At 38.7% G+C, this 13,343-nt stretch overlaps 1 protein-coding gene across 2 annotated transcripts in view; it reads left to right on the top strand.

Annotated features, from left to right (window-relative positions):
• MAP3K5 (mitogen-activated protein kinase kinase kinase 5) overlaps positions 1-13,343 on the top strand; it is a 191,914-nt gene that overhangs the window by 96,759 nt on the left and 81,812 nt on the right. For both annotated transcript variants that reach the window (XM_087444167.1, XM_087444166.1), the window contains 2 exons: positions 4,201-4,313; positions 12,128-12,287. In XM_087444167.1, coding sequence (XP_087300293.1) covers positions 4,201-4,313; positions 12,128-12,287 — 273 coding nt within the window. The remainder of the gene's footprint in view (positions 1-4,200; positions 4,314-12,127; positions 12,288-13,343) is intronic.

The following is a 13,343-nucleotide window of genomic DNA, read 5'->3' as shown; positions in this document are numbered from 1 at the left end:
TATGCTTTATCCTCTATTGGCTCTTTAGTAATACTTTTTGTATTATTCTTTTAGTAGTTCCCTAGAGATTACAGTCTACATCCTTGACTTTTATAGTCTACCTTAAATTTGTGCTTTACCACTTCCTGAATAAGGAAGGAAACTTAGAGCGGTTTAAATATTCGATAGTTTTTAGATAGTGAATATCTTTTCTATGCAGTCAAATATTTACCCTTTCTGGTGCTCTTTCTTCCTGTAGTTCAGTGCTTCCAACTGGAATCACTTTCCTTTAGCCTGTAGAAGTACTTCTAGTATTTTTTTTTGTAGGGCAGATCTGCTAGCAACTAATTCTTCCAGTTTTGTCTGAAAACATCTTTCTTATACCTTTTCGTTTTTCTTTGATCACTCTACAGGGGTCATTGCATTGCATCTTCTTCTAGCTTCCATAGTTTGTATTGCAAAGTCAACTATCAGTTGTATTGCTCCTTGGAAGGTAATGTATCTTTTCCTCTGGCTGATTTTAAGATTTTCCTCTGTCTGTGGTTTCAGCGTTTAGATTGTGATGATTTTGTCCTGCTTGAGGTTTGCTGAGCTTCTGGAATCTCTGGGTTAATGTTTTCGTCCGTTTTGGAATATTTTTGGCCACATGTCTTCAGATATTTCTTGTGTTCTGTGTTCTCTCTCTTAATTTCTGGGGCTACAATTATACGTATGTTGGACCATTTAACTGTGTCCCATAAGTCTCTTAAGCTCTGTTGTGTTCTTTCCCTCTTTTTTCTCTCTCTGCTTCAGTTTAGATACTTACTTTTGACCTGTTTTTTAGTTCATCAAATCCGTCTTCTGCTCTGTCCAGTCTGCTATTAAATCCATACAATGAACTCTTATTTTCAGGTATTATGTAGTATTTAGTTCTGGATTGTTCAGTTTTTTATTTTTATTTTTTTAGATTCTAGCTCCCTGTTGCAATTTTTCATCTCTGCATCCATTTTAAAGTCCATCTTTTTCTCAGTTTTCTTTACCATATTTGTAATGATTTTTTTTAAGTCTTGTCTACAAACTCCAACATTGAGTTATCTGTGGGTCAGCCCCTCTTGTGTGTTTTTGCTCTGTTGTTTATTGGTCACATTTTCCAGGCTCTTTGCATGTCTCATAATTCTTTATTGTATCCCATACATTTTGTACTCAAAAATCATGGAGACTGAAGATGATTTTATTTTCTCTCACATTTCCTCTGTTAGCCAGATAGGGTAAGGAGCCGATTGTCTTGAAAAATGCAGTTGAGTTGAGTTGGGTCTGGGTGTCAGTTTTAGTTGACCCAGTCTATCTCTGTTTTGTCCTTGCTTCTTGGCTGTGACGCCCCCCTTCCCCTTGGCTTTTGACTGAGAGCCAAGCAAGTCTCTCTCCTTAACACTTGAATGCTGTGGGAGATCTCATATCTGCCTTTTGGAGTTCTGAGTTTAACTCTTTATTCCCCCACGCCATACAGATCCAAAATTTGGTAAATTCCTTAAGAAGGGGGTGGTCATCTGTCTGTTGCAGGCTCCTCCCCCGGCACACTTCCCTCCTAAGTACTGCCCGACTTCAAGAGATTGCACTCTGCCGTACAGCCCTGTACAATCCAGCGTTCAACACATGTCCCCTGTGGAAAGCTGGCTGTGTGTCTGGGGCTCCTCCAGGTCTCGCTCTGTCATGCCAGCCATGCAGCTATCAGGAAATCCGCTAGCTCTCTTTTCCCTGGTAGAGTTTCCAGTAGGTAGAGCTTCTCTGCCTGTGCCAAGCCTGAACTTGATCTTGTGGTCAGATTCAGCAAGTGCCCCACAGAAGACGAAAGCCACTCAGCTCATCCTGGAGGGGCCCCTCCCTCTCTGGAGTTCTCTTTCAGTGATTGTGTTGTCGTTGTTGCTTCCACAGATCTCCAAGGTCTGTAAAAATACATTTTTGATGTGCATCTTTTTCTCCCTGGTTGTTGAGGGAGACGTTGTTGACCATCACATCTTACTTGGAAACACAAGTTTTCCCCCAACATTGACTATTCTTCTACAATTTAAATGGCTACATACCTTCCCAACATTTGGAATACGTTTTATTCCGTGTTACACTTTATTGCTGGAAATTTAAAGTACTTCTTTTCATCTTGTAACAAATATCCTTATAACTAAATTTCTGATTACATATTTAATGGCTTTTGTTAGTATAAATTCATAGATGTGTAAATATTGTATCAAAGAGCATGCATAGTTTTTTTTGTTTTTTAATTTTGCTATTTTGATCGATTTGGGCAAATTTCTGCCAAGAAATGCTATACTAATTTGCAGTGTGAGAATTCTCACTTCCTGTGAGTGACAGATTAATAATATATGACAGGATTTTATTTCTTTTGTAGTATACCTACATGTTATTTTAATCTGTAGGAAATCAAGAAAATGTTAAGACTTTCTCCTCAATACCCAAATTATTGTCATAGAGTACTGTGAGTCATAGAAAAATATAAATTATTAATTTTATTGGCGTTTATATTTTGGTTAAAAATATAAAAATATATATTGTTTATGGTAACAGAAAAACAGATGGAAGCCCAGCTTTTCATTTTGGTTGATTTTGGCACATAGGAATTACTGAGTCAATGTTTTTTGATTGATTTGGGCGTGTCTTGCTTTTTGCATCTTCCTTTTGATGTATTTAAGAGTAATATTCCGTGTTCTTTGGTTTTAGGGGAAGTGAAAGAATTTATTTGTGGAAAAATATTGCATATCTTGATACGAATTGGTAGGAAGGAAAGTGTGTGACTTCCTTCTTCTCTTGCACTCTTTTTTGTTGGGACCTTCTTGCCTCTGAACAAGCACAAAGGCCTTTGAGACTTATATGAGCCTAAGACTTATAAATCATGTCTCTCCTGTATGTGACTAGCTTTGAATATCAGCAGTCTGGGTACATACTTTTTCCATTTTAGAATTCAGAAACAGCTGTACTTCTGGAGAGATAAAAATGCTTTTTAATCACCAACAGTGATGCGGTTGGAAATTTTCTTTTCTTGTTCCATATACATAACTATTCGAGCCAATTAGTTAAGATTAATACTTATTTGATTTTTGTTTCCATTCAGAGATACTTGCTCTATTTAAAAAGTAAGACTCTTAAAAAGGGCACATGATCCTCAATGTTCAGAAAAATGTACTTCTTTTCTTTTGAGGTTCAACTTTTAAATTACGGAAAATTTCAAATATGTACATAAGCCAGGAATGTGCTATCATGTGCACCATTGTGCCTGCCACCACTTTTGCTATTTCTTTCATTTTCACAGTTAATGATTTTAAATAAGAGCGCCTTTTTCTTGGAATTCTAGTTTTTCCTTACCTACATAACCTTTTTCTGTATCATCAAATGTTCATTCTTTAGGTGTTTAGTCCTTATGTTTTCCTCAATCTGATCTTTTTAAAATAAAGATTTACTTTTTCGTGTTTGTCTCCGGCAGTTTCTGTTAATTACGTTTATTTTCCTTGTCGTCTTCCCCTTGCTCCCGAATGAAATAGTACTGACTATGGCTGCCTGTTCAGTGACGTGCGAGAGGAGACCCCTGAAGGGGCCCTAGGAAGCTTCACCTTGAAATGCCTTGGACGAGGAGCGCTGAGGTCTTCTCACGTGTCGAAGCGTTTCCCAACGTTGATATTCAGTTTCGTGTGTGTTCAGAAAGGGGTTCTTATTCTCTCTGAGCCGCAGTTAGGGTGCACTGGCACAATCTCTGTGTTTCTTGATTTCTTACTGCAGTTGACATTCTTTATTTCATTTCTGCATCACTCTTACGAAACTTATTGTTGCGTGTTACTGAGAGGATCCTCCTGATTGCTCTGTGTATTTTTAAGGCTTTTTACAAACCACTTTTTAAAATATGTGCAGGGTTCTTATTATTAAATTTTCACTGCTTACACATGCACGTGTGCGTGCACACACACACTCTCACGTTTCTGGTAGACTGTTAGAGGATATTTTTTAAAAGACTGGGGCTGCTATGGCGAGGGTGTTAAGTGGGGGATTGCCATGTTGCTGAGGGTGTGGAGATGCAATTACTTAAGCATTCAACCCTAATAGCACACTAGGTTCTGGGGTGAAGGCCAGTGGAATATTTTTACTTGCTCAGGCATTGGAGTTATGCAAACAGAAGCTATTGCACACCCAGGGTTTCATGATTGGGAAAGTAAACTTTACGTTTGTTTTTTTTTATAGGTTCAAAAAGGCGTTTGAATCTGAGCCAACACTCCAGTCAGGAATTAACTATGCCGTCCTCCTCCTGGCCGCTGGGCACCAGTTTGAATCTTCCTTTGAGCTCCGGAAAGTTGGTAATTACGGGTTGATATTTTACGTGGAAATTAGGAAATTGGACCCAACTTTGTGCCAAGAAAAAGAATCATTGATGGATAGCCCCTTTGCTTCCTATCTCATCTAACTTCCTGAAGAAAAATTTATTACATTTCCTTGTTTAGTGTTTCATACTGTGGTGCAAAATCCTGACATTGGGACGTAATTTCAGTTTTTGGTTTATTTTACCTGTTTCTAAAAACCTCCTAGTTAATATTTATTATTCCAGCTTAATATTGAAAGTATGGGTCAGCATTCAGCCCCCAACTCTCAAATAAGGTAGTGTTTTGTGCAGCATCAGGAATGTTTTCTATTTTAGATTGGTTTTGCTTTCCTGGTGCTTTAAAAAAACATACGTAAATAAACTCTCTGATATTTTCTGTTTCTGTTTGTCATGCACACCTGCCCCTGTAATTTCAGTGTTGGAGGTGGAGCCTCCCGAAGCCCCTAGAACAACAGGTCAAGCAGAGGCCAGACTTGGCAGTGACCGGTCTCCTCAGAGACCATCTCTGAATTGTAGGCACTGATAGAATGTGGTTCTGTCTCTTTTATCTGTGGGCACTGTCTCATCTGCTGACCCTTCTTTGGAATTTAAAGAAATTAGGACATCATAGTGAACAAATTTTGTGTGATTTTCTTGGTTCTGGCGTTGGTAACACTTTTTTTAGATTCTAGATACTAGACGACTGTCTATGGTAATCAGATTTTGCTCTCTTGAGTGTCTAACCACCCTCTTTCAGAGACCCTTTCCAATTCTTGTAGGAGTTATTGCTACAGATATAGAAATATTTTGCCATATTTTTCATCGAGAAAAAAATTGATCTTAGTGAAGCTGTGAATTGTAGAAGAAACTTGTTCTTTCAGATTTTTAACTGGAGAATGTTTTGTTTAATTTTCCTTAAAGAAAAATGAGTCCTGGACTTTTTAACATTATTTGGGCCAAAGGGCTTATAAAGTAGCCGTATGTAATGTTCTGGGAAATCTTTGAAGGCAAATAAAGTTTGAGTGGTAAGTACTTTTTAAAAGGCCAAGACTGTAAGAAGGATGTGCTGTTTCACTGCTGGATTGCAGTGGTGTTCACTGACAAGGCTCTATTTGGAATCGTTTTTTCAGTTGGTAAATGAACTCAGAGAAAATACATTGCAGCTTATGCTTTTTAGAAATTATGAATAATTTAAATAAAATAAAATTTTGCATTTAAAGTTTATTTTAAAACTCCAACTAGACAAAATGTATCCTTATGTATCAGTGATCCAAAAATAATTTGCATGCTGTGTTCTTGAACTCGAGGTGAAGTTTTGTGGAAGCCTCCAGATGGTTACAGAAATTGACGCTGATTTGCATGTGTAGGTGGAGCAGTAACATAGTGGTTTGAAAACCTATTCTAAATTCTCATTTTTAAGTTACACGTAGATTAAGATGGTCAGCGCTCTGCTGAGGGAGTGGATCTTAAATGTTTTCAGCACAAAAAAGAAATAGTAATTGTATGACGTGATAGAGCTGTTGCTAATGCTGTGGGGGTAATCATTTTGCAGTATACAAGGTTATCAAATCAACACATTGTACACCTTAAACTTACCCAGTGTTGTGTCAACTATATCTTAATAAAGCTGGGGAAAAAAAGGATGATCAGCACTCCGAGGTTTGAGGAATTATGATTAATATAACTTTGTAAAGGAAACACACTTTAATTTTTTCCAAGAAGAACTCATTCGTAATACATGTTGAGATTCTACTCGATCATAAATTATGCTGATTAACATAGATTGACCCAAAGTTAATTTTTATATGGTAAAATAGGATTAAAGGTATTTTCAAGGAAAAACAGGTTGACTAAATAAATGAATAGACTAATGTAATAATGATATTAATTAATAGTATCTAGCAAAAAACAAGACTAATTAGTAACATGTTTAGTATATTTTAAAGATAAATATTTGCATTCTTTTTAAAAATGCTCTAATCAAATTTTTCAGTCATTTATATCTTCTCCCATTCCTTCCGTTGGTCCACTGCAAGCATACAAATTAGTCTTGAGTTACTGAGTCCTTATGGTAATCAGACTTTTCTTTATGAAATCCCTTCTTTAGATGCATTCTCAAATTTTAATTTGTTTATAGAGAGGAATTAAAAATTAAGATTTCGTAATATGATCGCTAAATCTGATGCTTTCTAAACGTATTTCTTAAGTTTAAGATCTCCAATGTTAAGAAACCATTCTTAACTGTCATAATCTGTTGCCCAGAGACTCTTAATTCTAATTGTGTGTTTGTTTGAGGTTATAACTAATTGCTTTATGATCTGTGTTTTACTTTCCCAGATTTTGAATAATCATTTGATGTTAGACTGTTTAGAATTTAAAAGCACAGAACCACATCTTACATCTTTGTCTTATTTTCAGCTTCACAAGCTTTAAAATTAACACTCAAACTTTAGCTAATAAATAAAAGATGATTCTTTCATCTTCTGTGGAATTTTTCAACTATGAGACACTTTATGGGAGAGAGAATTATAGGTTTGGGTCTCCAACAGTAATGGTGATATAATAAAAGAACAGTGTGATTTGAAACAAACCACTATTTGAATCTCATTTTCAGGGAGCAAAAAAATAAAATTTGTATTACTGAATGTAAAAATCCATGAATCGGGGGCCAGCCCGGTGGCGTAGTGGTTAAGTTGGAATGCTCCGCTTTGGGGGCCCGGGGTTCGTGAGTTCGGATCCCAGGCACAGACCTATACACTGCTCGTCAAGCCATGCTGTGGCAGCATCCCACATACAAAATAGGAAGATGGGCACACATGTTAGCTCAGGGCCAATCTTCCTCACAAAAAAAAAATAATAATAAAAAAGGGAGGGGGGAAATCCATGAGTCTATAAAGATAATCAAGAAAAAGAAATCAAAGACAAAATCCATCACTAACCTCAAAACAACTCATTTGTCATCTATGGAGGTGACCAACTTCTCAGAAAATTGGAAATTACAGGGAAAAAATTAATAATTTCCCTTCCTTTTAAAGAGATACTGTAGTTCATCCAGTTGATGAGATAAAGCTCTTAAGGCATGCTGCATCCTAAAAGTGTTATTCTTCAGGAGAATGCTAGCTGATAAAGTAGAAGGAATGATAGAGCTGATAATGACAGTGATGCTGAATAATGATTCTGGCAAGGATCATCAATTAGAACTAAAACTATTAAGTGAAAATGTTTATTTTTTTTAAATTTACATTTCCCATATTTACGTGGCACCAAAGCTCACGCACAGATTGCTTGTTAGGCACAGAGGAACAAATGTACCTGTACAGTCCATTGTCCAGATTCCCTCCAGGGATCCGGCCGTCAGTGACCAGCTCGCATCCCTACTGTGGGGTGGCTCGGTTTGTGCCTCCTGATGGTGGGCGTGCAGTAAGCAGCATCTCCTGTGACATACTCTCGCCAAAAACATTTAACCCGCATCATGAGATCTAATAGGAATCACAGTGGCTAGGGAAATAAGTCAGACAACATCATGAAGTGCCGTTAGACAGATGCAGAATGTCTACAAGACAGCCCTCCTGGTCCCTTCAGAAAGTCAGTGTCATGGAAAAAAAAGTGGAGGGGGATTGGTTAGGTTAGAAGAGACTCAAAATGCAATTAATGATCCTTGATTGGATTCTGGTTTGATAAAAAAAAAAAAGCCATAGGAGATATTTGGGGAACAATTAGGGAATTTGAATCAGGACCAGGTATTAGATAACACTGGGAATTATTATTTTTGTTAGGTGCAATAATCAAATAGGATATGTAGGAGAATTTTTAAGATATATGCTGCAATATTTAAGGGTGAAATATTATGGTATCTGTAATTTAATTTGAAACAGTTCAGCAAAAATATTCAGGGAGATGAAGCATAGCAAGATGTTAGCAGTAGTTGCAAATATGATCATTCATTGTATTTTTTCTGCTTTCGTGTATGTTTGAAATTCTTCATAATGAAAAATTAAAATGAGAAGAATCTAATCTCCACCACTTATGGACTGTATGGCCTTAGACAGGTTGCTAAACGTCTCTGAGCTTTTTTTCCTCCTCACAGCACAAGGGAGATGATCTCTAACTCACTGTGTTGTTGTGTGAATGGAAAGAGTTACATTTTCAGTGTGCTGGGCACAGTGCTGAGCGTGTAATGAGTGTGCAGTAAGGGCTGTCTTTCCTACCTTTCTCCACTTCAACAGCCTTCAGTCTGATAGCAGCTGCAAGAGGTAAAGCTGTGATAGAAACTAGACAGTTAAAAAATCTTCAAGTCTTAGAAGTCAGCCAGTTCTAATTAGAGCATGGTCAAAGTTTAAATTGCCTAAACAGACAATTGAATCAAAGAATTGGTATTTAAAACAGCAGTGACATACCGTTCATTGCTTGTAAATTTAGCCAAATTTGTTTTTCTTCCTGAGGAAGATTCACCCTGAGCTAACGTCTGCTGCCAATCCTCCTCTTTTTGCTTGAGGAAGGTTAGCCCTGAGCTAACATCTGTGCCCATCTTCCTCTATTTTGTATGTGGGATGCCGCCACAGCATGGCTGATGTGTAGTGTAAGTCCACGCCCAGGATCCAAAGCCAGGCTGCAGAAGTGGAGCGCGCTGAACATAACCACTACGCCACGGGGCTGGTCCCCCCCAATTTTTTTAAATAGAGAAAAATATCCAGCTGGTGAGGACTGGGTAAAAAGGTATAATTGTACCTCGGCAATAGTGCGTCAACAGTTTGGCCCTATAGATTGAAAGCCTTAAAGATGCTGTAGCCAGGATAACGCTGCCTCTGAGATTCTGTCGGGTGGAAACAATCCTAAATATGGAACAAATTTTATGCCCTAAGATGTTTATTCCTGTGTTCCTCGGGGGCAGGGAAAGAGATCCTAGATATAAAAAATTACAGCCATGTTCTTAATTCCATGCTTACAGGATTAATATCTTCATGTAGAAACAGGGTTCATACATCATGTGGAAAGAACATAAATTCACAAAAGAAATACAAATATACAAGAAGGCAGTCAATCTCAGTGGTTAAAAAAAGCAGTGGTTCTTTTTTTCCTCCTTCAGATGGCTAAAGATGAAAGGACATGGTGGTGCCCATAATTGGGAAGGGTGTGGGCAGGAGATTGTGGTCAGGTGCCACTAGTGAGAGCGTAAATTGGGGCAGTGTTTCCTAAGGGCAATTTGCCAAAATTTATGAACACTTGAAATGAGCACATCTTCTGCCCCCAACAAGTCTAGGTTTACGACTTCATTATAAAGAAGTAACTGAACAAGTACACAAAGCTGTGTGTGCAAGAACATTTACAGTAATAAAATGTGGCCGTCATCAGCATTTGGGTAAATAAATTATGACACATCCATATGCTAAAATACTATTTGCCATAAAAAAAAAAAATCCATTTCGTCCAAATGCTGAAATGGCTCGGTGTCACAGTCATGTGACAGATTTATGCCAAGGCCCAAAGCTAAATACCACCCTCATAGAAGTAACTTCTGGTGTGCAAGAACAAATCTGAGATTTTAAAACTTTGATTGTAATTTTACTACTAAACATTGTCATAGTCCCTATTTAAACGTTTGACATGATTTGCTGCTAGATCAGGCCCGGGTTCCCCCGGGTTCGTTGTTCGGCAAGGATGACACCAAGCATGACACAATGAGGAGATGCTCATTTCCAACTGAGGGTGTAGAGACACGTTTCTAGTATCTCATTTTCCCCATGCACTTTCTTCTTCGCTCTGTACTTGTTACATTTTTCTATTACATCCAGTTAGGAGATCCTGGATGTTGTTGCATACACGTATGTAATTTTTTCATCTCATGAAACTTTAAGGTGGCAAAGCTATTCTTTTTTAACTTATCACAAAATGTGAAGAATTCCCAAGTGGACTTTTTCCTGAAGTACTCATGGCTTAAGTGGAATTATATAATAAAAAGTAGCATAAAGTTTTTTAAGGGTTATTTTGTTTTATTAAAGTAGAATTTTCAGAAAAGGTAAAATTGTAACTCTCAGGAAATATAGATGGACACATGTAAAAGATTTTATTTAACTCAATTAATATGGAAAATGGTAAAGGGTATGTGCAATTCAAAGTGCATTTAAGAAGCTGGGGTATTCATAGATAACTTAACAAAGAAATGTTAGGATAAGATTTCTGAGTTTGGGGGCCGGCCCCGCGGCTTAGCGGTTAAGTGCACGTGCTCCGCTACTGGCGGCCTGGGTTCAGATCTCGGGCGTGCGCTGACGCACTGCTTGTCCAGCCATGCTGAGGCCGCGTCCCCCATACAGCAACTAGAAGGATGTGCAGCTATGACATACAACTATCTACTGCGGCTTTGGGGAGAGAAAGGGAAAAAAAGGAGGAGGATTGGCAATAGATGTTAGCTCAGGGCCGGTCTTCCTCAGCAAAAAGAGGAGGATTGGCATGGATGTTAGCTCAGGGCTGATCTTCTTCAAAAAAAAAAAAAAAAAAAGATTTCTGAGTTTGATTTAAAAAAAACCAAAAACTAGTTTATGTCCAGCAGGCCATAAAACTCAGGGATTATGTTTCACTAGACAGAAATTATTTGCATCTCTACTGAACAAAAACTTACAAGTTAACAAGTAGACTTCTCTAAGTCTGAGATCTGTAATAAATAATAAGTAGTGAGATGAACTAGCTACACTCTCCCTAGGCAGTCCTTGAGTGGCCTTCTCCCCCATAGGATGTTGAAATGACGTGTCCCACCTTTTTACCTTACTCCCAAGTCACACATAATTTTCCTGACGCTTTAATCAAGTCACACATAATTTTCCTGACTCTTTACTGTTATGGATGTTAGTGGCACTAGCAATTCTGCAGGGATGTATTCTTTTTAAGCAAACAAATACTTGCAAATGCAAAAATAATGTCAGGCAGAGTAGAGATAAAAATTTATACTGAAATGCAAAGAACCTAGAAGAACCAAAACAATGTTGAAAAAGAACAACACATTGGGCCGTCCCCGTGGCTTAGCGGTTAAGTGCACACGCTCCGCTGCTGGCGGCCCGGGTTCCGATCCCGGGAGCGCACCGACGTACCGCTTCTCCGGCTATGCTGAGGCCGCGTCCCACATGCAGCACTAGAAGGATGTGCAGCTATGACATACAACTATCTACTGGGGCTTTGGGGGGAAAAAATAAATAAATAAAATCTTTAAAAAAAAAAAAAAGAGAACAACACTGGAGTGTTTACATTACCTAGTTTCGAGTCTTGTTACAAAGCAACAGAATCAAGACAGTGTTATCTGTCAGTTTCCACATTTCTTTAATTTTATAAATGTATAATAATTTTCGGCGTATAAAATGATTAATTATTCTAGCATTTTACTCTTGCAAAATACATATACTGTATACATTTGTGCTTCAACTGGCTGATAGAATTTCAGATACTTCCTTTTCAAGTAACTAAAGAATCCATGATATAGCAAGAGAAAGAAGGAGGTAACACAACAAGGTGTTTAGTGTTACCGCCTTTTAATGTATGCACGTACAGGCTGACAAAGATTCTGGAATGATGTACATCAAAGTGGCAATGGCAGTTGTCTTTGAGTTTTCAAATTAAAGGGTAATTTTCACTTTCTTCTGTGTACCTTTTTAGTCTGACTTATTTTTTTACAATAAACTTAGACCCTTTTTATCATCAGACACTTAACAAAGTTGTTTTAATCTGAAAGGAAGAATGAAAGCTAAATTTTGCTTTTTAATAAGAACTCAGCTCTGCCTCCTTCTGTGTGTGTGTGTAACATTGTGCTTCCTGTTGGTCTCCTAGGGGTGAAGCTAAGTAGCCTTCTTGGTAAAAAGGGAAACTTGGAAAAACTCCAGAGCTACTGGGAAGTCGGATTTTTTCTGGGGGCCAGTGTCCTGGCCAATGACCACCTGAGAGTCATTCAGGCATCTGAAAAGCTTTTCAAACTGAAGACACCGGCATGGTAATAGAAACTGTTATGTGTTTATACAGTTATTTTTAGTAAACAGCTCCCATCACTTATTTCCAAATTGTTCTATTTGTTGAACTGACAATTAGCTGGTTTTATTGGCTTATAGAATAAAATGTGGAATCGAGAGGAACAAGTGATGCTCCTAAATGAAGTGTGTTGACTGTAGGTTCTGATGGCTTGTTGTGGGTGATGGCCGCGCACCGTCAGCCCAGCCTCTTGATCACAGTGACCAACCCGTCCGCCCAGGACGGCCGGTGCTACCATGTGACTCCTGCCGGGGCCTCGAGTTTGACTCCTGCAGACGTGCTCAGCAGCTTCACAGGCTCCCGTCTCAGCCTCCCAGGCCTCTGCTCTGAACACAGGCCCTCGGGTTCCTTGAGGTCTAATCTCAGTTTTGGAATTCTCATTCTTGATTTTGCCTTCTTTGTACTTAGGGTGTTTCTTATGTGTTTTTCTAATTTCAAATTGTTCTTGGAATGAACCCACATCTCATCATTATGTGCGTGGTAACTGGAGAGATGAAAACAAAATTCCCTCTACGTGTAGGACTATTTTGGAAAACAATGCCAGTTTCATGATGTATCATATGTAATGATTGCCCATTAGCTGTAAAGGCTTTGAAAGGTTAACCATGGTATCGAGAAAGGCTCAAGCAGCTTGGAGCCCAGGCCACTGACTTGTTTTCCTCAGAGGGACCCTTGAAGGAGGAGCCTGCCAGGGTGCCCCACGTGGCTTCCTGAGAATGTCCTCACCTTCAGCAAACCCTCCGCAGTTTGTACCACTCCCGTAGCCATCTTTCTAAAATGCGTGTCTGACCCTTCCCCTCCACTGGAATCCCTAAATCAGTATAGGTTGATGACTCCTCAGAGCCTGAAGGATCAAGTCCGCCTCCCTGGCTGGGCAAACAAGGCATGCCCTTCGTCATTCAGCCTCAGCTCCTGTCACACCCCTGGGTTTACACTGCCCTCTGTGCTCACCGAACATGCCAGACGTGCTCTTATGTCTCAGCACACACTGAGAATGCCTCCTCCAGCCTCCTCCCCACCT

Source organism: Ceratotherium simum, chromosome 19, assembly GCF_057802395.1.
Source record: "Ceratotherium simum simum isolate JZ-2026a chromosome 19, ASM5780239v1, whole genome shotgun sequence".
NCBI lineage: Eukaryota > Metazoa > Chordata > Mammalia > Perissodactyla > Rhinocerotidae > Ceratotherium > Ceratotherium simum.
The sequence above is the reverse complement of the archived record's forward strand: the minus strand, read 5'-3'. Positions and strand labels throughout refer to the sequence as shown.